The sequence below is a fragment of the Toxorhynchites rutilus genome, chromosome 2 (genome assembly GCF_029784135.1).
Source record: "Toxorhynchites rutilus septentrionalis strain SRP chromosome 2, ASM2978413v1, whole genome shotgun sequence".
NCBI classification, from domain to species: domain Eukaryota; kingdom Metazoa; phylum Arthropoda; class Insecta; order Diptera; family Culicidae; genus Toxorhynchites; species Toxorhynchites rutilus.
This window is the reverse complement of record NC_073745.1, coordinates 178,607,329-178,632,606: the sequence shown is the minus strand read 5'-3', so window position 1 is coordinate 178,632,606 and position 25,278 is coordinate 178,607,329. Positions and strand designations below refer to the sequence as shown.

General features: G+C 39.8%; 2 protein-coding genes across 5 annotated transcripts in view; one reads left to right on the top strand and one right to left on the bottom strand.

The window, feature by feature from the left end:
- LOC129770006 (translation initiation factor eIF-2B subunit gamma) overlaps window positions 1–15,312 on the top strand; it is an 87,923-nt gene extending 72,611 nt beyond the window's left edge. For all 4 annotated transcript variants that reach the window (XM_055772584.1, XM_055772581.1, XM_055772583.1 and 1 more), the window contains exons 6-8: window positions 14,294–14,464; window positions 14,524–14,750; window positions 14,804–15,312. In XM_055772584.1, the coding sequence (XP_055628559.1) occupies window positions 14,294–14,464; window positions 14,524–14,750; window positions 14,804–14,960 (555 nt within the window). In that variant the 3' untranslated portion in view covers window positions 14,961–15,312. The remainder of the gene's footprint in view (window positions 1–14,293; window positions 14,465–14,523; window positions 14,751–14,803) is intronic.
- LOC129770003 (threonylcarbamoyladenosine tRNA methylthiotransferase) lies at window positions 14,987–17,009 on the bottom strand. The gene is made up of 3 exons (XM_055772576.1): window positions 16,107–17,009; window positions 15,318–15,970; window positions 14,987–15,247 (listed from the first exon to the last, which is right to left on the bottom strand). The coding sequence occupies exons 1-3, from the start codon at window positions 16,888–16,890 to the stop codon at window positions 15,002–15,004; spliced, it is 1,683 nt and encodes a 560-aa protein (XP_055628551.1). The 5' UTR covers window positions 16,891–17,009; the 3' UTR covers window positions 14,987–15,001.
- Between the last annotated feature and the right edge of the window lie 8,269 nt (window positions 17,010–25,278).

Sequence of the window (25,278 nt, the reverse complement as noted above, 5' to 3'; positions counted from 1 at the left end):
TGTGAGGCACAGCTAGCCTATTGACCACACAGCTTCGATGCTCGTCTATATATTAGCCGCGTCCACTGCTGCTGCTCTCCACTGTTGTCCGTTCCACGTCCGTTGTAAAAATGAATAAAATCCACGAACGCTCCATCCTTTTATATCATTTGGTATGAGTGAAGTAGGCGCCTCCTACTCGATTATCATGCAGCTTGCCGGTGAACGAACGAATCGGGCGCAAAAAAGAAATGACGTCAATTTCGATCAATCAGGCCTAGGTATCTTCTGTTTGGATAGTGGTTGAGATTTTTTAATTGTTCGATTATTAGTTACATGATATATATTATTTTATTCAATGTGAAAACTTATTATGGAGTGCCGACAACGTATGATGCAAACATCTAATCAATCCATCATGAAATGGATGAGTAATAAGCGTTTGAAATTGGACGGGTCGCTCATTTATTTTCTAACCGGGAAGCAGTTGACATACTACGCTGCGCTTTTATGTACATGACAAACCACTTTTAACATGCGGGGGAAAAATCTTATATACATACATACATATGTCATTGGCCTCCCTTACCGCATCCAGTCAGGTTGGTTGATGGAAAGTATGTTTCTGACGTGATAAGTTTCCTGTTAGTTGCACATGATCAAAGAAAATGTAAAAGTAAACAGTATTTTTGATCGTAGTTTTATATCATTTTTATGATAAGTGGAAAACAATAAATTAAACTCTTTCGTTTCAAAGCAATATCGAAAGTCCTGAAAAGGACTGGAATGGTTAAATGGGTTGTACGGAATCTGCTGCGTGCTAATGTGAGGTTTCAGTCGGATGTAGCAGTTGTTAACTTTTTGGCAGCGGTAGTTTTTTCGGAGTCGCTGCTGCTTTCCTTGGCTTTGGCATCTTCGGCTTCTGTGCGTCGGTTTGCAAGGGTTTCGTTGACACCATCACGGTGAGTTAAACAACGAATAGCGGGTTTGATACACTGGATGTTGTCATGTGGAACCTTGCGATACACTCTTCCTCAACCGGATCTTTTGTCTCCTTTACCTCCATAACCGCATCCAATTGTATTGGTTGATGTGAAAGGGAGTACCAGCAATGCACACTAGAAACACATATGTTTATCGATCTGAGCGTCCAACAAGAATGAGAAATTTGACTGAGTAGCAGCAGCAGCAGCAGCAGTAGAGAAAGAGAGCATGCCTGAAACTCTCTACTTATAATCTAAGGAATCGAAATTCCCTAGATGCTTGCTATGAAGGCAAGACTTTTCGCTCGTCCTCTCTCGAGCGCTTCGTGATCAATCTAGGGAACTTATTTCCCTAGATGTCGGCAATTGAGGCCTAAGAATCACGGGAGTCAAATCTTTCCTAAGCCAGGGAACCTATTTCCCTGGACTTGTTTTTTGTCTCTTACAGGCTAAGCCCCTTCCAAAGTTCCCGTAATCACGAATACGTTTCAGAATCAGACGGCTCCAGATTGGTCCGTCCGAGTGAAACTCGTAACTACTTTCGGATGGGAAAATTGGGAATGTTTTTATACCTTTAATTTTGAGCTCCTTCCTTGTTAGGAGCTCTGGCCTTGGATGCGTGGCGCCTAGTTGCCAACGCTGGTGAATGGTTTCGGATTTAAGGTATCACCAATCTGCCCTTTTTTGAGTTCCTTCCCTGTTAGGAACTCTGATCACGATTACCGCTGGGCGCTCGTCTCGTTGGTTGGAATGATCTCACGTGTTTAGGGTTTTACTAACTTTATTTTAACAACTTATAAAGACTTTACAAAACAAACTTTATAATTGATTTTTAACTTGAAATCGAACTTTTCGATTTGAACTTAAATTTTGAACTTGATTTGGCTTCTTAACATGAATTTGAACTTTTCGTGTGAATTTGTGAATTGAACCTTGTCTGAACTGAACTGAACTGAACTGGACTTCCTAGGCCAGAATCCCGAGTATATATACCCAAGAATTCATTCCTAGGCGTTAAGACTATAAAGGAGAGAAGAGATCTCTCTTTCCTTCTCAGACAACCGAGCCCATATCGATTGTCTGCCTGCTATTTCCCTACATGTAATTACTACCCGCTTATCTCTGCGGACCTATAGCTATTCCCTCTGTCGCTCTCGCTAGAGGGGTACAATTTAGAAAGTTTATTACTCATCGCCGGCTTAGAGTGTTATTTTTGTTTATAGCCCTTCGTATATTCGATAATGGGCGAGGCCAGGCTTATAACCAGCAATAATCATCCTTCGCCTGGTGCCTTGTTGTCTTTGTGTATTCCAGGCGCCTTATCTGTCTATGCTGCCTGCTCACGGTCCCAAATGAACACGTGATTTCCTATCTTGTATGCCTGCGCTACACTATGAGTAATACGATCTATTCAGAGGATCGTGCGGGTCACAAATTTGTTTATTTATTTGTCCCTACTTTCTGGTGCGTCATGCACCGCTTGTCTGAAGCTATACAAAAGGAAAAGAAAAATAAGAAAGGGATGAATCACATGGCCGTATCTGGCATTGGTGATTCATTGGGCTATAAATTTTCTATGCGTTCGTTTGCACTTCAATAACATTATTTTGTTTATTGGCCGGCCTTGCTATCTAAATTGGGTCCGTAACACTACTCATGATGTTTGTTGTTGCCAACAGTAGTGGACCGATGCGAGACACAGCTCGATTGTTGAAGTTCAGCCTCGATGTTTACCGCCGCTGCTGCTGCTACTGCCACTTATGTGAGACACAGCTCAATTGTTGGCCGCTCAGATTCGATACTGCACTTTCACGATGCCATGAAACGTTCTCGCACTTCTGACGGAGAGAGCGTGCGTGAAACGATCTGCTCGTGATGCTTGCTGCTGCCATTAGTAGTAGACCGGTTTCAACAACCGTTGCTACTGTTTGCCGCTGCTTATGCTGCCATAGAAGCTCGGTGTGAGACACAGCTCGCATTTTGACCGCTCAACTTCTATGCTTGCCTATATATTAGCCGCTTTCACTGCTGCTGCTCTCCACTTGTTGTTGTCCGTTCCACGTCCGTTGTAAGAATGAATGAGATCCACGAATGCTTCTTTCTTTTATATCATTCGGTATGTGTGAAGTAGGCGCCTCCTACTCGATTGCCATGCAGCTTGCCGGTGAGAGAACGAATCGGGCGCGAAAAAGAAATGACGTCAGTTTCGACCAATCAGGACTGGGTATCTCTGTTTAGATAGGGGTTGAATTTTTTCAATTGTTCGATAGTTAGTTATATGATATATACTATTTTATTCAATGTGAAAAATTGTTATGGAGTGCCGTAATCGTTTGATGCAAAAATCTCATCAATCCATCATGAAATGAATGAGTAACAAGCGTTTGAAATTGGACATTTTTCACGATGCGATCGATTTTTCAATTTGTACCCCAATATGTTCCCGAAAGACGTAATCCTACGTCAAAAGTGACGAACCAGCCAAATGAGTTGAAAATCACTATAATACAGATATAAAAAAGGGAAAATGTCAGTGGGATACTCGATTTGTTGGCTCCTGTCAGTTCAATAGGGGTTCTCCAAAGACGCCACCGAAGTGGTCGTAGCAGTTTGTAGAGAACCGCCGGCAGCGTTCTGATGCTGTTTGTAAACAATACCGACAGAAATTCCAATATGGCTGAAAGTGCATTTCATATGATTGTTTCACCTGGTATATATAGAGGCGCCTTGATCTTAATACTTGATTCCATGCGAAACATTTTTATTTTGTTGAAATATCTAGTTTAAAAATAGTGTGTCCCATTGACGTTTGCTTCTTAGCATTTTGCTATTCGTACATATTCGTACTTCGTATTGGAGTTCCATATATACCAGGCTTGTTACCAACAGCAACTGAAGGTTAGAGTAAAATCTGGAACGAGAAAAGATATTAGATTAGTAAAAAACATAATATTTACAGAACACATAACTTCACCAAAATATAGCAAGTGCGAATAGCAAGAAGAAGTAGAAGAAAGGAGTAAGAGTACTAAACGTAAGATAACTGATTTGTAAATGTTTGCACTCATTACTCACCATATTATCTGTACTTCTAGGAAGCTAGGAGTCTTCTAGGAAGTCGAAAGGAAACGGTAATGCGGGAAGTAGTTCCTCTAATTCTCACAACGGTGTCAAGGATGCCTGCTAAGCTTGCGGCAAAGTAGGTAACTTCCCGATGATGCAGTGCGATAATTGTGACTACTGGTACGACTTCGACAGTGTGAGGGTGAATCAAGACGTCAAGAACCAAGATTGTCTCTGTCCGGCCTGCCAGAAATCAACGGTACCCGTTCCCCCAATAGTACCAACTACCCAGTACACAATTTCTCAGCCTGCACCGCTCAGAAGTTCTATTATAACAAACCAAGGACGCAATAACGCTATGTTACCCTGGAGTACAACGTTTGAAGCTGTAACTAGTTCCGCCGTTAAATCAGCAATGATACCGCCAATATCTTTTTGTCCTCCGATGGGGACCAACGTGTCGATGTCTATTATACCACCCCCTCACTAATGCAACCCTATTCGTGTATGTCGCCTTGCTATTAAATGCCACCTTTTCAATCGACGCAAACGAGTTTTTATATGCCGCCAATATCCTCATATAGTCTGTCAAATCCTTACCAGCCAGTGATGAGAAACGACGACCAGCATGTGTGGATACACACCGGAGGAAAACTTGATTCGATTCCAAAATTGTTTGAAAGGGAAGGCATATGAAGCGGTGAAGTGCAGATTGATGCATCAGGCCAACGTTCCGGGAATTCCGTCTACGTTGAAAAAACTGTATGGGAATCCTGAGGTCATAGTTCAAAATTTGATAACCAAAACCCATTCAACGCCAGCTCCTAAGGCGGACAAATTGGACACGATTATTGAATATACGCTTGCTGTGCAGAATCTCTGTGCGACTATTGAAGTTGCCAGCTGGAAGAGTATTCTTACATCGTTGCCCTTCTGCGTGAGTTTGTGGATAAGCTTCCATCTGGATTCAAAGTAGAATGAGCAAAACACCGGCACATTTTACCCAAGATTCCCAAAAAAATTATAGGAGGTTATGTCCAAGATACGACCGCATTGTTGGCGTAGAACTACGCTGTTATTCTATATAAGTCGCTTATTCATACCTTCGGATATTATTCTATAATGCTGTGAAATTTTAGAAACAACTGCTTTGTAGAATAATCTCTGAAATGGGTTTTTCATTGTAGAATTTGTTGACGATAATTGATTGATGATTCATTCTTGCCCTCGCAAAACAATACACTAGCTGATCGTAAGTTGCAATTTATTTCATGTCAATGCAATGAAAATTTACCTCGAATGCTTTTCTTTTGACGTAGGATTACGTCTTTCGGGAACATATTGGGGTACAAATTGAAAATCGAAAATCGAGCACATCGTGAAAATTGTCCAATTTCAAACGCTTATTGCTCAGTCATTTCATGATGGATTGATAAGATTTTTACGTCAATCGATTTCGGCACTCCATAACAATTTGGTTACCTTGAATAAAATAATATATGTCATGAAACTAACTATCGAACAATTGAAAAATATAAACCCTTATTCTAACGGAAATACCCACTTCTGATTGGTCGAAATTGACGACACATGCGGCGGGTTACTAACAGAGACATTAAAACCAAGCTGCCTGGGGGAAATCGGCATTGCAAATACATGAAAGTAGGGGGAACTTTTGCTGCCACCGAAATGTGTTCCCAAACAGAGACATCAAAACCAAGCTGCCTGTGGGAATCGGCATTGCAAACACATGAAAGTAGGGCGAACTTTTGTTCCTACTGAAATGTGTTCCATAACAGATACATCAAAACCAATCTGCCTGGAGAAAATCAGCATTGCAAATACATAAAAGTAGGGGGAGCTTTTGTTCCTACCGAAATGTATCCTCTAACAGAGATATCAAAACTAAGGAGCCCGGCGGAAATCGGCATTGCAAATATATGCAAGTCGGGGCCACTTTTATATTTCGAGTAAGGTGAGTGATACGATTAATACTAGCAAATAAAATTTAAATTTGGAACTTTAATGTTGGTTGCTTCGTGACTTCGACCGATCGTGTATTGTGAAAAAATTTAACACAAGTGTAAGTGTAAAATTGTATATGGTAGCAGTTGACTGACTTTATGAATGACTTTATATATGAAACGATTTATTTCAATTTTCGTAAATGAAAGCCATGGTGTGTACGAGAACGGGTTGTTTTGTTTTAGTGGTCTGTTTCGTTGTGTTCATTTTCACCCAAGGAAAGTTTATACGGCGAGAAAAATTGGAAAGGTGAAGAAATATTAGAAAAAGTGATTTTCCATATGCTCTACATATAGTGTTAGTTGTTGTTAGTCCAATTAAAATTCGCATTGGGTTGAATAAACACCCAGAAAGTAAAAATTATAAAATAAAATTACCTTTTCCATTTCAAATATGTTTTCTCTATATTAAAGCAACATGTTTTAGTGATGAGAAAAATTGATAATTGTGTTTGGCATTGGTAATTATCTTATGATAATATTATATCAAAAATTATCTTGTTATAACATTGATGAGTTTTTTTTTCTTTATTTCATCCATACATAACACAGGGATATCTCGTTCCACTTCGGTATCTTTTATCTGATACGCACCATCCAACGACTGTTTACCATCCTTCTGTTATTATCACTCGGTAAACACTGATGGAGTGAACAAAAAATACCCAACAACCAAACAAAACGGCCCTTTTCAGAGCCACCAAAATGATCAAAGAGTTCAACGGTGTAATTCTTCAAACATATCCAAAATCAACATATAGCCTAACGGAATCCTACATCAACTATGCGGTCGTGTCTCGGACACAACCCTCCTGTGACTTTTTTTTGCCTTTTTCGCAATTGACATAGACTCGGCTAGACTCGATTATATACATGTTGCACCAGCACCATTTTTCCACATCTCATAACTACATCAATATATCTTTGGCACCGCATGGGAACAACAACAATGACAACACTTGCAAGTATCAAATATCATGCTACATGTTATTTAGTATTGCCTTAAAAGAATCGCACCTATAGGCATCGTTCGTACAACGTAAACCAAGCGCCAAACAAGCGTTCACCATAGCATGCATACAGAGCCATACATTGGTGGCTTGAAACTACTAGGAATATAAAACACTTCTCATCATTTTGCGCTATTCTCAAAAGAAACGCTTCTGTTAATATTACTGGCCTCGAAAAAAGTTGTATTTCTTTCTCATGCTCGAGAGAAGCGCAGCTATCACCCTTAGTGGAGGAAGTTTTGCTACTGGCAAGCGAAACCACATACAAAATTCCAGAACGACATTTACTTTCTCGGTTACTAAACAAGCGAAATAAACTCTTTTTGTTAATAACAACCTCGAAAACAGTAGCAATGCTTCATAGCGCTGATGCAATCCTAGCTGAAGGCACTTTTGCAACTGGCACGCGAACCCAAATAACTTATAACATTCCAGTAAGACATTCAAGATGCTTGGTATTCCCCAAGTATTTTTTTGACGCACAACCTTATGATGACGGAAAACAAACAATGTTAACTGCTTGGAAAAAGACTGAATTATGCCACACAGCTTGTACTCTGCTGTAACATCCATCGATGCGAATTCGCTGATGAGTTTGTCAAGAGCGACCGCCTTCACCACCAGCGGGGGGAGCTTGATTTTGGTTGCTGCCTGGGTAACGGCGTTTACATTTTCGACCGACGCGCCTAAATCGCCTACATCGCTTTTGTGCGATGCGGTGTCACACTCGCGAAGGCTCGGTTCAGTGCGAGCGCTTTTCACTGCACCAATATCGCGTGCGTCATTGGATGACGCTTGCCTCGGAATATTATTGCCCCTGGCAATGCGTTCGTTTTTTGCAGAGCTCGAGCCTGCCTTCCTCTTCTTCTTGCTCATCATACACTACGCGAAGCGTCCAATTTATGACGCGGAAAGAAAAACACACGATACGAATAACGCGTAAAACGAACAGAAAACCCAAACGACGATATCCAAGTTGGATTACCACTGGTGAGGTCCAATCTTACATCGAAGCGTAGCGAAAGCAAAGTGAACTGGATTGCTCAACAGTCCGATGCCGAATGAAAGTTTGCCTCAGCGAGATCCACTGTTTATACTCTAGGCAAGTATTCCCCTTCATTCTTCAACTTTTTCTTTGTTCATGAGAACTTTGAATCCTACGATTTCCCCTCCGTTGGTCGTCGATAAGTTGCTCGTTATTGACAGGTCTGTTCGGGAAAGCACACAAATGGACAGAACAAATGTATGGGAAAATGGAAACGCCTAAAGTTTTCATGAATTTTAACCATTTACAAACCAGGGGATTCTAATGTATAGCATATCAAACAAATCTTACGGAATTTCCAATTCGTGTAGTATGTGAATCGCCAAAATCCGTTCGCGGCAAAAATAGTTATTAACGTTAACTTTATTTAATAAAAACGTGACCTGTTTTCTGATTTGGCACCCTTAATGAAAGACGTAGTTCTACGTCAAAATATTGCCTTGCAGGAGCTCATTCAGTTGCCAGTTTGGATCTATTCCATCAGACGGCAAACATGCAGAAACTGTGCGAGCAGTACCCTCCTTTGCAAGGGCTTCCAATCAAATCTTATAAAAATGTACAGCTAAGAATCATGATTGAGATCGACAATGCCAGTCTAACGTTTCCACTAAAAGGAAAAGAAGGGAAAATACACGACCCAATCGCATCGAAAACTCGTCTAGGTTGGATTGTTCATGGAGATTGGCGGCTTTTATAAGTCCATTATCGTTTATTGGCGTTGATTACATAGCTCCGTCAGGAATGGTGGTAGGGCGTCACACTGAAATAAGGTGATATGCGCTTAAAACTCGTTTGACTACACGGGCGGTACATATCGAAATGGCACATTCGCTCAATGTAAATTCGTGTGTAATGGCATCGATAAACTTCATGGTACGGCGGGTTATAACTACAAAAATCTACAGCGGTTCTATCTTTACGGCAGCGACCAAGGAGATTGTAGCAGCAAATGAGGAACTTGAAGAGGCGCTCGAAAAGATGGAACTGGAGGAAGTCATGCGAGATATCACCAGTACCGAGACGGAATGGACATTCAAAACCCCAGGCTGATCAAAAGTGGAAGGAGTCTCGGAGAGGCTGATACAGTCATTGAAGAATAACTTCGCGGCGTTGACACACGTATCTGTGGAAATGCTGATGCTCACAACCACTTTCTTGTGGGTTCTTAAAGTGGAGTCGAACCGGCCACCGCCTGGTACGACAGTGTGCTGGTACTTCATCGGTCTTGGTGCGCGTCACAGGTCGAGATGAACATCGTTTGGCGACGATGCATGCGGGACGTCAGATCTAACCAAGCGTACGCGGTGGTTCAAGGAAGTTAAGCCGATGCAGGTGGACGATGTCGTAGTGGCCGGGTTACTAAAGAATTGTAAAGTAAGGCCAGCGGCGGTGCAGACTCTAGCAGGCGTCCACGCGCGTTCGGCGACTATGCTTGCCGTTATGGAGGTTCGACGCGATAAAGAGGTAAGCCACGGACCGGGCGTATCCTGGGGGAGTGTTACGACCCCTTGGTCGGCGCGACTCACCTCACAATTTAAGTAACCTTACAGTCAACACGCGAGAAATATCCGGGGCTCTGGCAACCCTATCCCTACCAATTGAAATTGAGCGTAGGCAGCATAAAGCAGGGCTCGCGCTAAGGGGGCTCACGTTTTGTTTACTGTTTGGAGTCATATATGTTAATATTTGATTACGTTGGATAGTTTCCTTTGGCAAGCAATGTTTTTATACCCACCCGGAAGCTTTCATGGCGATTTGCAATTAAAATCACTGCTACAGGATCGCGTGGAGCACTTCATTTTTAAATTTAGGTTATGATTCCTATGCTCATGTGTTTCTATGCTGGCTACAGAATGGCGGCCATCTTAGCAATCCCTTGGAAATATCATGATGACGCGACGGGCTCTCGGTTTGTAAACGTCATCCAAGTAGCTAGGTGGCGACTTCAAAAACAAAAAAAATATATTCCCATACCGCGTGCCACTTCACTCCATTTTTTATTATTCAAATTACCAAGTGAAATAGCAAATTCAAGGTCAATATGTGTTAGATTAACCCAACCATTGACAGATTGTAGTAGGATCAAATTTATTTAAAAATGTATACATGAAAAATTGTAAGCCTGACACGAAGATTTTCCTAGGATAACCTGAAAATACGACGATAAATACGTGTTCAGAACCATCGCGTACTTCGTATTGGAGTTTCATATATTCCCGGCTTGTTACCAACAGCAGCTGAAGGTTAGAGTATAAATCTGGAACGAGAAAAGATATTAGATTAGTAAAAAACATAATATTTACAGAACACATAACTTCACAAAAATATAGCAAGTGCGGATAGTAAGAAGAAGTAGAAGAAAGAAGAAAGAGTACTAAACGTAAGTTAACTGATTTGTAAATGTTTGTACTCATCACTTACCATATTCTCTGTACCTCTAGGAAGCTTTTAATACCTGTATACATATCAATACATATTAAAACTCGGAAACCATCTTGCTCATTTTCTTCTTGTTGGTCTATCTCCAACAACAGTAATCTTCTTAATTTTTTTTTATTTAAGAACATTATTTTTTCAATGTTTTTTTTTATTAATTCGTTTATTTTTACAGGCTCAGTTACTTATGTTTATAGGAGCCGAATTCTTAAATATTTTAAAACTATATATATAAACAATTTTCTTACATCTATGGTTAGTAAGGTGGAAAACCGATTACTCGCGGTGTACTCGAGATTAGAAGGGTGACATATTTTTAGGAGAAGGATGGGATATGAGGAAATTGTAACAATGTTGATGAACAATCAATTCTTAAATCTATTCGCATATCTATAGTGTATTTACATTTTACCTTATTCTACTATTTATAGCACGGGGACGAATTACCCGCAAAGGAAGGGAAGAAGGGTATAAGGATATAGGGACAATCACACACGAAGATCGATAGCTGTAAGGAAAACATATATATGGGACATGTAATCAAGGTCTAACCGAGCCAACACATCTCTTACCGGCACATTGGGCTGTTTTACTCGGGCCCGAAGGGAGTTTTCTAAATTCGATCTGGCGACCAGATACACCTCGCACGACCTAACAACGTGCTCGATGTCGTGATAACCTTGGCCACAAACGCAGAGATTGCTGCTGGCAAGATTGAAACGGAAGAGTAGTGCATCTAACGAACAGTGATTGGACATGAGTCCAAAGAAGGTGCGAATAAAGTCCCGACTCAATTCCAGACTTTTGAACCACGGTTTGAGGCTAACCTTAGGGATAATCGAGTGAAACCACCGGCCCAATTCATTTTCATTTCACTTGCGTTGCCAGTTATCGATGGTATTTTTGCGGACTAAAGAATAAAATTCATTGAAGGCGATTTGATAAATATCGCCTTCAATTGCACCTACACCTAATGAGTCAGCCCTCTAATGAGTCAGCCCTCTCATTACCCGGAATGGAGCAATGTGAAGGGACCCAGATAAAGGTAATGACATAACAGCGTCTGGATAAAGCACTCAAAATTTCTCGTATTCTCTCAAGGAAATACGGCGAGTGCTTTTCCGTCTCACTGAACGGATAGCTTCGACAGAGCTAAGACTATCCGTTACAATGTAATAGTGTTCAACAGGTCGTGAGGCGACGCTGTCCAGCGCCCGGTGAATCGCTGCCAATTCAGCAATATACACTGAGCAAGGGAACTGAAGACTATGGGAGGTGCTGGAAATTTTGTTGAACACTCCAAATCCTGTGGACTCGTTTATAGTGGACCAATCAGTAAAGTACATATTATCACAATTGATACCCCCATACTTTGCATCGAAAATCGTTGGAGCGATCCTCGATCGTTGATAATCTGAATATCCATGGATATCTTGCTTCATGGACAGATCAAAATGCACAGAGGAATTGATGTAGTCAGGAAAACAAACACGGTTGGGAATATACAAAGAAGGATCAACCTGCATGGAGATGAATTTATGATATAAACTCATGAATCCAGAGTGAAAATTTAACTCGATCAGCTGCTCAAAATTTCCGATCACAAATGGGTTCATGACATTACACCGGATAAAGAACCGAAGAGATAATAAATTGAAGCGATCTTTTAGTGGGAGTACGCCTGCCAAAACCTCGAGACTCATGGTATGCGTTGAGGACATACATCCCAACGCAATACGGAGACAAAGATACTGAATTCGCTCGAGTTTAATTAGGTGTGTTTTGGCAGCTGATTGAAAACAGAAACTGCCATACTCCATCACTGAGAGAATAGTTGTTCAATACAACATTATGAGATCTTCTGGATGGGATCCCCACCAGGTGCCGGTAGTTGTACGGAGAAAGTTTATTCTTTGTTGGAATTTTTTACTCAGATACCTAATATGGGCCCCCCAAATCTTTTCAATATTATCTGATGAAAGTCTGCTACATCTTTCACTGCGAACTTGTCCTGCTTTCGGAAAAACTCGCTCACATGGTACTGAACTGAAGTAGTTTCGTAGGTGTGTATTCTATGGATGTCTTATTGTCCTTATCAACGAGTGGTGTGCATAGTTGTACTTTCTGTTATCCCCAAAACCTTGCTGCTTGAAGCGAGGATCTAGCAGTATTGGTTAGGCTACTAATTAACTGTATTGTATTAGTCAAATCATTTCATTCGATACGCATATGCGGGAATTGCATGAAAAAGTAATTGGCCATCTAGGAATTGGATTTATCATAAATAACTGTGCTAGTGTCTAGTAGAGATATATACGATGGGGTTTTCAGAAGAAATGTAGTCTGTCATTTTGTAACGATCGCCATTTTGGATTTACATAGTTCATAAATGTGTTCTACACCAGATGCTATCCCTGGTCATTATGCACAATGCTACAGTGCGTGCGACAACCCTCGGTTGAGACAACGATATCTCATATCCATATTTCTAACCTGACCCGTCTCACAAAAATTGGTGCCCCCCTAACCTCGAGTAAACCGCGAGTAATCGGTCGAAACCTACTAAATATAGGCTCGCCCATCTCTAATTTTCGGTTTGAATAAGAGTTGTATGTCTAAAATGACACCATGGTCCTTAATTTCGCTAACGCACTCTATTTACATGCCGAACAATACATAGTTGTGCAATATGGTCTGTCTCGTGTACGAAAACGAGATAAAGAACCATTTAGCGGGGTTCACCTCCAATCGATTGAGAATACACCAATCGGCAAAAGCATCAATTTTTCGTTGAAGGAAGCGACAGTCTTCAATCGAGCAGATCTGAAGGTAATTTTTTAAATCATCTGCATATGATAGCCGTGGCCCTTCAATTTCCAGAATTTCGCAAATGAAGTATATCGGAAATATCAAGGGCTCAGCAACGGAAAAAGAGAATTGACAATTCCCAATTCCCAGGTATGATTGGAATCATAGCAGAAGGTTGCCGTTAATCCCAAGCCTGTCCAGTTTGGCGGCAGCTATATGGTGGTTCAATTTATCAAAGGCTGCAGTCAGATCAGTATAAATGGCGTCCGTTTGGGCATGCTTTAACATACTGTCAGTTCTAATGCACGGTTTGCTGAGAGCGTCGAGCGGTTCCAAAATAACGATCTCAAACAGTTTTGCCAAAGCGCATAGCGGGGTTAACATCCCGTTTATTTGTCATGTGCGTTTTGAGAAAAGCTGAAGCAATACAGTCGGGTACCGGGTTGAACGACGTTTGTAGAGGCGAATGAACTGCAAAGTTTAAAGCCTCTTAAAAACAAAGAAACAACAACAACGACGTTTTGAGCTTTGAGAATGACCTGGAAATCATGTCCGTATTGATGTCAATTCTATTCAAGGTTTGGGTAGAACGAGTGGAGGTAACTAGCGGCATGCCTCATATGGTCGACGGTCAATTTTTCGTGGGTGAAAACACTGGTGAATTTCACTGAGAATAGATTGCAGATACTACGATGAACGTAACATTGGTCTGATATAGCTATCCGGAAATCGTCGGCATTGCTGTTGGAGTTACAAAAACAGCACTGGAGTTACAAATTAGCACTGAAAAAACATTAGCATGGGTAACGAAGTGTTTGAATTTAATATGACCTGAAATGTGTTTAGCATACGGATCAATAATTGATTTTAGTCTGTCCGACAATTTTTTGGCGAAGACTTTAAGATAAATAAATAAATAGAATATGTTTTTCTTCTCTCTTCAAGTTTACATCGCATACAGCTCTAGATGAAAAAATAAACAAGTCATCAATATTCACCACCCAAGGATCATCTATGGTAAATGATATAATACAATGCTACCTAGCGATTGCGCCTGAAGAAACGTATGGAATACGGGTTAATTCACTGCCGTCGTTTTGTTTAGCTAATCGGCAGGTACAGTATCATACCAATATTCCACCCTCATCAAATACATTTCTTTTGTTTCGATTTAGATCTACGAAGTATTTTCTAAAGTGTCAGACTTCCCAATAACTGCTGTTAAGGCACAGAATAGTGACATAAAATCGACACAAGTTACATCAACTGTTGTTGGAGAACAAACAATAATATCAGAAAAGACGTCAATCACATCTTCAACAATCGGTTCAAACTGTATTGTGAAACAGAAAGTTCTTATTTCTAATAGCACCATAATGGATCATGTGACCATTGAAGAAGGGTAATATATTAATGATCAATGCTTTAACCAAATAATATTATATCAATTTTCAGGGTAACTATCGACAATTGTATCATTTGTGACAAATCGATGATCAGTTCCGGTTCTACACTTCGAAACTGTTTGATTGGTTCAAACTTCCTGGTTTCTAGTAATACAAAAAAAGAAAACGTTCATCTTTCGAACTCGGATGGCTTTATGGAAATATAAAGTTTAATTTTTTTTATTTAATTTTTTATTTTTGGTATAACTCAATTACAATCAAAATGAAGGTAATAACGATATACAACAGCTATACTAAATGATAGAAAAGCAAAAATCCAAACCATCGACAACGAATTTGTTTCTCCTCTATTGCTATACACTATTTGCAATCCACACTTATTGAATTTTACCGTTGCTTGTCCCACGGCAGGATTAGTACAGACTATCCAATCCTTTTTTTGTTGAACGATTTCGGCAATCAAACTGAACTTTGTAACTTTCACAATTTTTACCTGGAATAAACAAAATATGATATTGATAGAGAACAAATAAAAATACACGCGAAATACACTTCCAACATACCTCAACCAACTTTCCCAAGAGATCCTCTTCCATTGGTACTAGGAACTGTTCATAAAACTTGTTGTGACCCACGTAGTGTTTTTTATCGTGAGAAATCTCCGTTACTAGTATTTTTTGTTGTTCGCCTATTTTGTATTTGCTCGCGTTGGGTTCATAGCTATAAAATAAATCAGTCAAACGCTTAGTCCGAGTTTTCACTAAGTTTGGTGGAATCCGTTGCATTTTCGCTGCCGGGGTACCTGGCCTTGGATAGAACTGATTAATGAAAAGGCTGGGAAAGGCATATTTCTCGCACAGCACCATCGATTGTTTGAAATCGTTTTCAGTTTCCGTTGGAAAACCACAAATTATATCTGTAGCGATACTTATTCCAGGAACAGATATTCGTAGAAAATCCACAATGTGTTCAAAATCCGCCCGGCAGTATTCCCGTTTCATATCGGCGAGAACAGAATCAGAACCACTTTGAACCGGCACGTGAAGAAAACTATACACCTTTGGATGAGCTAAAATTTTCGCCATCTCTTCTAGATATTCCAGTATATATGGTGGATTTGTCATGCCAAGACGAAGCATGCAACCGTCAGGAATCACGTCAACCAACTTCCATAGCAGCTCAGGTAATGACGAACCAATATCTCTTCCGTAAGTACCTAAAATAAAATGTAATGTAAATACAGCAGAAATTCAGTGAATGTTGATCATTAAACCAGCAAGCCGGGATAAAAGACATTCCAATAGGAAAGGCATAAACATTTAAATTTTAAATATATTCCTAATCATACTCACCCGTATCTTCCGAAGTGAGCCATATTTCGCAAACGCCTTCATTGAAAACTGCGGCAGCTCTTTCAACAATCTCATCCACCGGGTAACTAACCAGGTTGGCACGAGCAAATTTGGTCTTGCAATATGTGCACGCATTCAAGCATCCAGAGTTGATGGGAATAATCTCGATCAAAGGATTTTTTCTCACCTTCGGAAGGGCCAACTTAGGACCTGCAACCCGTTTTCCGTCCACTTTTTTAGCCTGTAATAATTGCACCGAATGTCCTTTCAGAGCTTCGTCCACAACCTCCACCACCCGATCTATTTGATGAACCCCAACAACACTAAGGCCCTGGATATAATCAGACTTCGGGGCTGCCTGCGGAACACAACCTGCCAATACGACATGTTTGCCAATTTTACGACCATTCACAATTTCATTTCTGAAGGTATCCTCCGATGGGTTCTTTACAGTGCAGCTATTTAGCAACCACAAATCTGCTTCCATTTTATCCGTTGTTAGGTTATACCCATAGGCAGCTAGTAGACCGGCCATATACTCACTGTCCGAATTATTATGAGCACAACCCCACGTTCTTATGTATATATTCTGAGTACCGGGAAGAATACTTTGTAGAATATTCTTCTCGACTGGTTCCACTTTGGGGTCAGGATCTTTAGCATTTTTAATTCGTTTGGCTCTGACGGTTACATTTGTATTCTTTGAATATCTTTCAATCGGTGTGATATCATTGGATCCTATTAAATCTTCTATATCGTGTATTGCTTCGTTACACGACGTCATTTTGTGTGCTCCACGAAATTGTAATTCGTAAAATTACTAAAACTAATATGTTCGCCGCGTTGTTATGTTCGGAATTGAAAAATAAAAATTTGCATGTGAATAATCAAGATACTCTAGTGAGGTGAAAACGTTATATCAAAATTAATGTCAATCCAAGATACATATATGAAAGTAGGTGAGGTCATTTTATCACTACACTGAGAGGAATAGTTAGTAAATACGACGAATTTGTTGGTACATGTTACCAATTCTCTAGTCATTTTCTACCCTACTAATCATTAGTACATATTACGAAAGAAAAATGGTAGGCACAAACGTCAAACAAACTACGATTTGTTGGTTCAACATTGGTGCAATATTAGTGAAAATTTTGCTTCTCATTTGTGAGAGATAATCATCAGGGATAATAAAAATGTTTTTTAATAATTATTTTTAATTTTAAAAATTCTATTTGATTACATTTAACTCCACATATTTAGAATACATAATAATAATAATATATAACTTATTCTATGAGCAGCGTACACGAGAAAAGTTCCCGTTCCTCTTCCTGCTGCATCGCTCTAGTTTGCATTATTTAGGGAGTGTCGGTAGCACCAGCCCATTTCATACGCATTTTGTTCTCTCGTGTCTCTATGAAGAAAAGAAATACATATGTTAATAATATTAAATATGTATATATATAATGAAACGTAACATCAACAAAATGCTTACCTCCGAATCGCTTCATCTCCAAAATAGAAATAGCGATTGCAAAGTGCGCACATCACAGATGTTAGGTATGACAAAAAAACAAAGTTACTAATGGTATGAAGTAAAATCTACGAATCTCTGGTAGGAACGTTCATTGCGTCTGACATCGCTTTTACGCAATTTTGGTAATATTTACAAAACATTTGTATATTCTACCAATGTTTTGGCTACTAAAGATTTGGTAGCTGCTTTTACTTAACTATTTCTCCAGTGTACAGATGGCCGTACACTGTTTGTCCGGAGGTCAAACATTAGACAGAAAAAGTTTGGTTTGAAATTTGTACAAACACTGATTTGTTTGCCATTCTTCAATTTTCAATAGTGACAAACAATATCAAAAATTGAACATGGAAAAATTGACTGAAATATTTAAGGTATCCTAAGGGTGCTCATACACTGTTTGACCGAAGCCAAATATTTGACTTTTTTGGACAGATAAAATTTGGTCAACGTGTACTGATCAAATATATTCTACACAAAACACGACAAGCAAATATTCAATTATTGGATGCCTAAAATATTTTTTCAGTCTGTTCTTCGAACCTGTCGGTACATGGTTAGGTTACCTTGAATATTTCAGTTGATTTTTTCCATGTTCGGTGTTTGATATTGTTTACTACTGTTGAAAATTGAAGAGTGGCAAACAAAATAGTGTTTGTGCAAATATCAAATCAAACCTTATCTGTCAAAAAATAACAAATATTTGACCTCCGGGCAAACAGTGTACGGCCACCTTAACTATGTACCGACTGTAAACAGATGGGGTTAATTAAAGTTTTTTTTTTGTTGAATAAAACAAAAACGGTTTTGGATATCAATGAAATTCTTTATTCATTTGAAAGTACATTTGATGCCATTATGTATGGAACTCGATTTTTTTTGCATGGCCACCATGGTCACGCTTGCAGATGTCCAGACGCTGAACCCAATTTTCGACGGTTTTCAAGCATAAATTGGCCGATACTGCTGCAATTTAATAACACGCTCACCAAATTTGGTTTTCAATAAATCGATTGTTAAATTTGCGAATTCACAGTAAAGTGCCGGTCTTGATCATCACGGAAAAAGTACGGCCCGATGACGCCGCCGGACCACAAACCGCACCAAACGTGTACGTGTGGATTGCTGCCTGACTAATAACGCATTTTGATGAAAATCCGGATCATTTTCAAGTTGTTACTCAGCCCAATGCACGAACATACGAAGCTTCTGGTGGTCAAGCGGCTTCAGTTCTTGCGTCAATTTGATCTTGCAAGAATGTAGGCCAAGATCTTTCCGCAAAATTTGCCACAACGACGTCACAGAGGTGCCCAACGCTTGAGAACGATGTGTGAGAGACTGATTTGAGTCTTCCTCAATTGATGGGCTAGCGGCAGCAATATTCTCGACACTACGGACACTTCTTTGTTTCACTGGCGCGAGAACATTTTGTACTGTGCCTGTGGATTCAAAATTTTCCACTAGACGCTCAATTGTTGACCTGGCAGAACGATTATGACGAACACAAATTGGACGTAGCGCTTTTAAAAATGAGGCCATTTACTCCGAATTTTGATAATAAATCTCGACACGTTGTTGGATCGTATATCTTTACATTATAAAATGGCAAACCTTACTGAAAAGAAATGTCAAGAGAGCGGGAAAACATATGGCGTCTAGTTATTCTAGGCAAATTTGCTTGTCTTGTTTTGTGTCGAATATATTTGATCAGTACACGTTGATCAAATTTTATCGGTCAAAAAGAGTCAAATATTTGGCCCCGGCCAAACACACTAAGAGCAAAATTCGGTAGTAACTTTATCGCAAGGTTGCAATGTGCAGCAAACGTCAAAATTTTGTTTTGATTCTCTCCGTTCACCGTTGGTTGTGATTGAGTTGTTTTACAACATAGTGATTTTCGTTTTTTTTTAGACGAGAGCATTCCCACCAGTTGCTAAATTTCGGTTGCTAAACACAATTATGCAAATGTAATTTTCCGATATATAGTGCCGTTTTTTACCTCTACGTAATTTGTGCAGGACGCATTACAGGATATCTACGTCCACGCAACAATCATTAGCGATGGAGATCGATTCACGGTCGAATAAAGATCGATTCATCCATACAACTACTCGGTTCGGCAAGAAACTGTTGTTATATTAATAACTAGCTAACCCGGCAAACTTCGTCCCGCCCATTTACTTGATTAATTCTCGAGTAATGCAGAAATTTGTGTTTTATTTGTATGGCAGCCACCCCTAAGAGAGGGGGGAGGGGTATCTAACCACCATAGAAACATTCATTGCACCCTAAAGTTTCCATATGCCTAATTTGGTTTAATTTGCTTGATTAATTCTCGGGTAATGCAAAAATTTGTGTTTCATTTGTATGGCAGCCCCCTCTAAGAGAGGGAGAAGGAGTATCTTAACACCATAGAAACGTTTATTGCATCCTAAAAACTCCACATGCCAAATTTGGTTTCATTTGCTTGAATAATTCTCGAGTAATGCAGAAATTTGTGTTTCATTTGTATGGCAGCCCCCCCTTTGAGTGGGGGAAGAACTGTCTAACCATCATAGAAACATTTATTGCACCCTAAAACTTTCACATGCCAACTTTGGTTTCGTTTGATTGATTAATTTCGAGTAATGCAAAAAATTGTGTTTCATTTGTCTGGCAGCCCCCTCTAAGAGAGGGGGAAGGAGTATCTTATCACCATAGAAACATTTATTGTATCCTAAAACCTCCACATGCCAAATTTGGTTTCATTTGCTTGATTAATTCTCGAGTAATGCAGAAATTTGTGTTTCATTTGTATGGCAGCCCCCCCTTTGAGTGGGGGAAGGACTGTCTAACCATCATAGAAACATTTATTGCACCCTAAAACTTTCACATGCCAACTTTGGTTTCGTTTGCTTGGTTAATTTCCGAGTAATGCAGAAATTTGTGTTTCATTTGTATGGCAGCCACCCCTTAGAGAGGGGGGAGGGGTCTCAAAATATCACGAAAACCTTCCCCGGCCCCAAAAACCCCTACATACCAATTTTCATGTCGATCGGTTCAGTAGTTTCCGAGTCTATAAGAATCAGACAGACAGACAGACATCACTCCATTTTTATATATATAGATAGATGATCATATCAACTGTCTCTGCTGTCCGGTGGTCTAACTGAACAATGGAAGAATAGAAGGAATACTCTTACTTCTTAATAACTACTTTGTAATGTACTTTGTTATGTCATAGAAGGAATATATTTACGCCTTAAAATGACAACTGTGTAATGTACAAATTATTGAAAACGATAAAACATGTAACATGTACACGATTACAATTCGGCTCTGGTACTGCTTAAATGCTAATGAGCCTAAATAAATAAACAAATGAGCTGTGTATGTATATGTGTGTGAAATCAACATTAGCCATGAATGATGTCCGCTCGTCGTGATGTGTCTTCTAGTTCGCACGCAAATGTGTTTTCATTCCATTCCATATTATGTTTGGCTTTAAATTTTTTCAGTTCATTCGCCTCTAGTCCTGAGGAGAACCCTTGTGGAAAGTAACTATACTGCATACTCCTCCTTCACCTGTCTTAAGAATGCTCGCTGGCAACGATTTTGCTCCGATGACCATCAAACAATAAGTGGTGTGGTTTCAAATCGCGGATGGCTTATTTATACCAAATAAATTGAAAACGGGCAAAAACGAATGTCTTAGTTCCTCGGTTTTGACGGTACGGGAAGGAAAGCACACAAATCGGCAGAACAAATGTATGGAAAAATGGGAATGCTTCCTAAGAATTCGTTCGCTGTGAAAATAGACGACTATTTTCAAATTTTATTAACTTTATTCATAAAAACGTGACCTTCCTGAAAGACATATTTCTACGTCAAAAATCTTACTGTGAATTCTGCAGATTGTATATTTATTAAGAATATAAGCAATGTTCTTAGTAAATATACACTCTGTCCATCTACCATAAGACCACCCTGATTCTTTTCTTTGCAACACAAACAGTTAGAATTTCCGCAAGATACATTCATACATTGTTGAATGCTTAGAATAAAGTATATTTAACGTCAATTTCGTTCAAAAGAGTTGTTTGTTTATTTATTGTGCCTTAAATATAATATTTTCAGCTGTCCAGTTTCTATAAAACCATTTCAAAATTCATGAGTATTATCACTGAAAAATTCGAAACGACCGGCTGATTTACATGTCAATAATTGGAAACATTGCCATTTCGACTAATAACCTGGAAAATTCGTGTTGGAATACTATTTACCAAATTCTGATGAACGGATTTCTCGATATGTTTCCATGTTTCCAAAATTACGACCTTAAGCTCATCAATCGTGGTGTACCACTCTCCGTCAGTGTAGATCCTGCGTACCAGGATCCCCCTAAGATTTTCGACAGGATTCAAGTCTGAAGAGCGTGCCGGCCAGTTCAAAATCCATTGCTTAGTTTCCTTGCTAGTATGAATAATAGCATTGTTTTGCTGTAATGTGATTTTTGTGACGATTGCACAGAATCCCGCCCAAACCATGCACGAGCCTCCACCTAAATTCCTGGTTGGAAAAAAATATTTTTACTCCTTCCGTAAATCACACCGGTACCAATTGAAACCATCAGAACCATCCAAATTTAACTTTTTTCGTGGAAAATACAAGAAAGACCTGTTCTTATAGAAGTTGGACAGAGTGTATATACGATATATAAAATCGTGTTAAAAACATATTTTAACATCAAATATGATACTTTTTATGATGAAATATCCATCCGTTTTCCAATAATTAAAAAAAATCAATTCCATGCAAATTCCAACGATTTTGTGCGCTATTTGCTAACCCTAGCCCGAGGACGCTTACAGCATACCTGTTAGTTGTCTATGTACTTTGGGAATCGAAACATTTCTCAAGACCAAGGTGTGTATATACATACTAAAAGTGTGACCGTGTCGTCAATAAGTGCACGAGGGGAAATGGTATGAATATACAGAGCAAGGCGCATACAAGTATATCCTAATACTTATGACAGACATACAGCTGTACTACCGTTGTACTTCGAAAGTTGTATGTCTGTCACCATGTACAACGCTAGAACCAAGGTGGTATAGTAAGGTGGAACGTTATGTCAGAACTGCTGTTCAGCCATTACTTGAGTTCGAATTGACAGAGACCAAACGAACGGCTAGAGTTTTCCGAGAAAGAGGATAACAAATGGCATGCAATGATGAGTGCATACCGCTATGTGTTTGCTGCGCATAAACGTTGGTTTTGTTTACGCTGTTAACATCATTGTTGTGTTTCGGTGACTGCTGCAAGTTGTTGTCTGCATTGCTGTTTTACGGAATGTGAGGGTTGTTGCTGTTGCTGCTGGGATTGGAGCGATTGTGGGAGCTTTGCTAGTGGGTATATGAAAGGGTCACTACCGGCGGGCTTGTGCCGTACTGCTCTAAGTTCCATTCGCTTTGGTGGAATTAGTCGTTGGCGACCCATTAGGATTGAGTGATAGCGATACGCTGTGGATATCCATGCATATCGTTTCCCGGCGACAGCTGCTTTAGCTGGAGACTCACCTGATCGTACGGGTTGTGAGACACAACAGCTAGTTCGATTGAAACCGGCCCAGCGTATGTATATGTTGGTGTGGACCGCTATGTAGCATAAAAATTAGACCTGCTTTGTTTATAAACAAAAAAGTCGCTGTCATTTTTTTATCCCCTCTCGCATCTTCCATGCCTTATCATCATACTGTCCGAAAACGAACCACCTGTCAATTCCAGCTCCTTGGCTAGAACCATGCAAGCAACTCGGTACAATCGCTGTACCTGTACCGACCTATTTTACCGCTGTACATGGCTACAGCTGTACTGTGCGCAGCGCCATAGACGGTTAGTGGTGGGTAGCATGAACAAACCGATCAAAACACTTGGTAAACGTTCTTTTCATTGACTTTCTCTTGAGTTATTAACTCAGATTTTAAACTTGTTTGTTATGTTTGATAGTTTGAATGCTAAATAAAAACCTTTTTCATTGAAATATATGGTGAAAATCGGAAAAAATTCTGATTGTCAGTTTGACATGCGGTACAATGTACAACCAAAGTATTTTTTTTTTTTTTTTTTATCCAAAATATATATTTTTATTAAGGCTCATATGGCGTCAGCCTAACGGGGCCGGGAGTTCAATTTTTCTACAATGTTTGCTTACAACTATGTTAGTAATATGTAACCGATTACTCGCGGTTGGCTCGAGGTTAGTATTACAAGTGTTCTCATAATTGGTATGTTGCAGTCTTCGATGCTCTGTACGTGTGCCCGACACGGGATACCTGCTATTGGGATGCAGCTGACCATTAATCAGCAACGCCCCCCTAGTCTGTACCCCATATCTAGCGTGGTGCGTCTTTCTCGACTCGAGGAATCCAGGATAGAATGGTCACTAGCCGGCGCAATCATCAGCTTGTGTAGAGTTGTCATAAGCGGTACAACCTTTGGCTCTTGTTGAATGATCAGTGGACTGCACAACCTTTGGTCCGTGTATCTGTAAAGAGAGTATGTATGTATTGCCGCGACTAAGTAAAAGTTTATCGTTTGGATAGGAGGGATATGAAACGGGGACACAACGAAGGAAACATCATTAAACGTTGACATCGGCGTTTCTGAGGAACAGGTATAGATGAAGCAGAAGATCAGGATCACGGCTACCTAAGATATCCCGGACGGGGATATCCGATTGTCTGCCTTGTGCTCTCAGTACTCTAGAGAGCTGAGAGCGAGCAGCATGGAACCGGATACACGACCAGACAACATGCTCGATGTCGTGGTAGCCATCGCCACAATCACAAAGATTGTTTGCTGCGAGCCCAATGCGATAGAGATGCGCAACCAAAGTATGTCTGTTAGAGATGTGCCATCCGCTCATGAGCTGTTCCGAAGAATCGACTCTTTGAAGTGAGTTGACGCGGAACAGCTCGCAAAAAAAAATCAAACAGCTCTTCAGCTCACTTTGATGATGATGAAGGAGAGAAAAGAGCTGTAGAATTGAAGAGAGTGTGTGAGCTGTAAGATTCAAATGAACTGACCGTCTCTCGCTCTTCGTGTTAAGACATCAGTTTAGTTTAATTTGTCCCTCGTCTTTTCAACTGTTATATTCGCGTTGACGGAATTGAGCTTTGTTTACCAGTTTAGGGGGCGCCAAAAATAATAATTGGCTCTCAGGCAGAATGAACACGTTTTTAAAATTCAAATTATTAATGAAAATTAACTTCTGTGTATCAAATGAGTATTCTATTTCAATGAAAAACACTTTGTTTGCAGGCGGTGCAAAAATCTCATAAGTTTTTTTTTTTTTTTGAAGAAAACTTTCTATTGTAATGTAAAGCCTCAGTAAAAATGTCGGAAATGTTGTACTCGCCGAGTCTGTTGTAAATAATAGTCTGGAATACGTGTTTCAAGTAATTAATAATATGGTGTGAAAAATTTCATTTGAATTTTAACATTTTCAAACTGGCTTCGTGGCTATCGAGTTTGGGACCCAAATTGAAAGTCGGCACTGACAACTGAGCTGAAGAGCTGTTCATAAAGAACAGCTCATTTAGATGAGCTGATATGATCAGAGCTGTTCATCATGATGAGCTGATTTGCACACCTC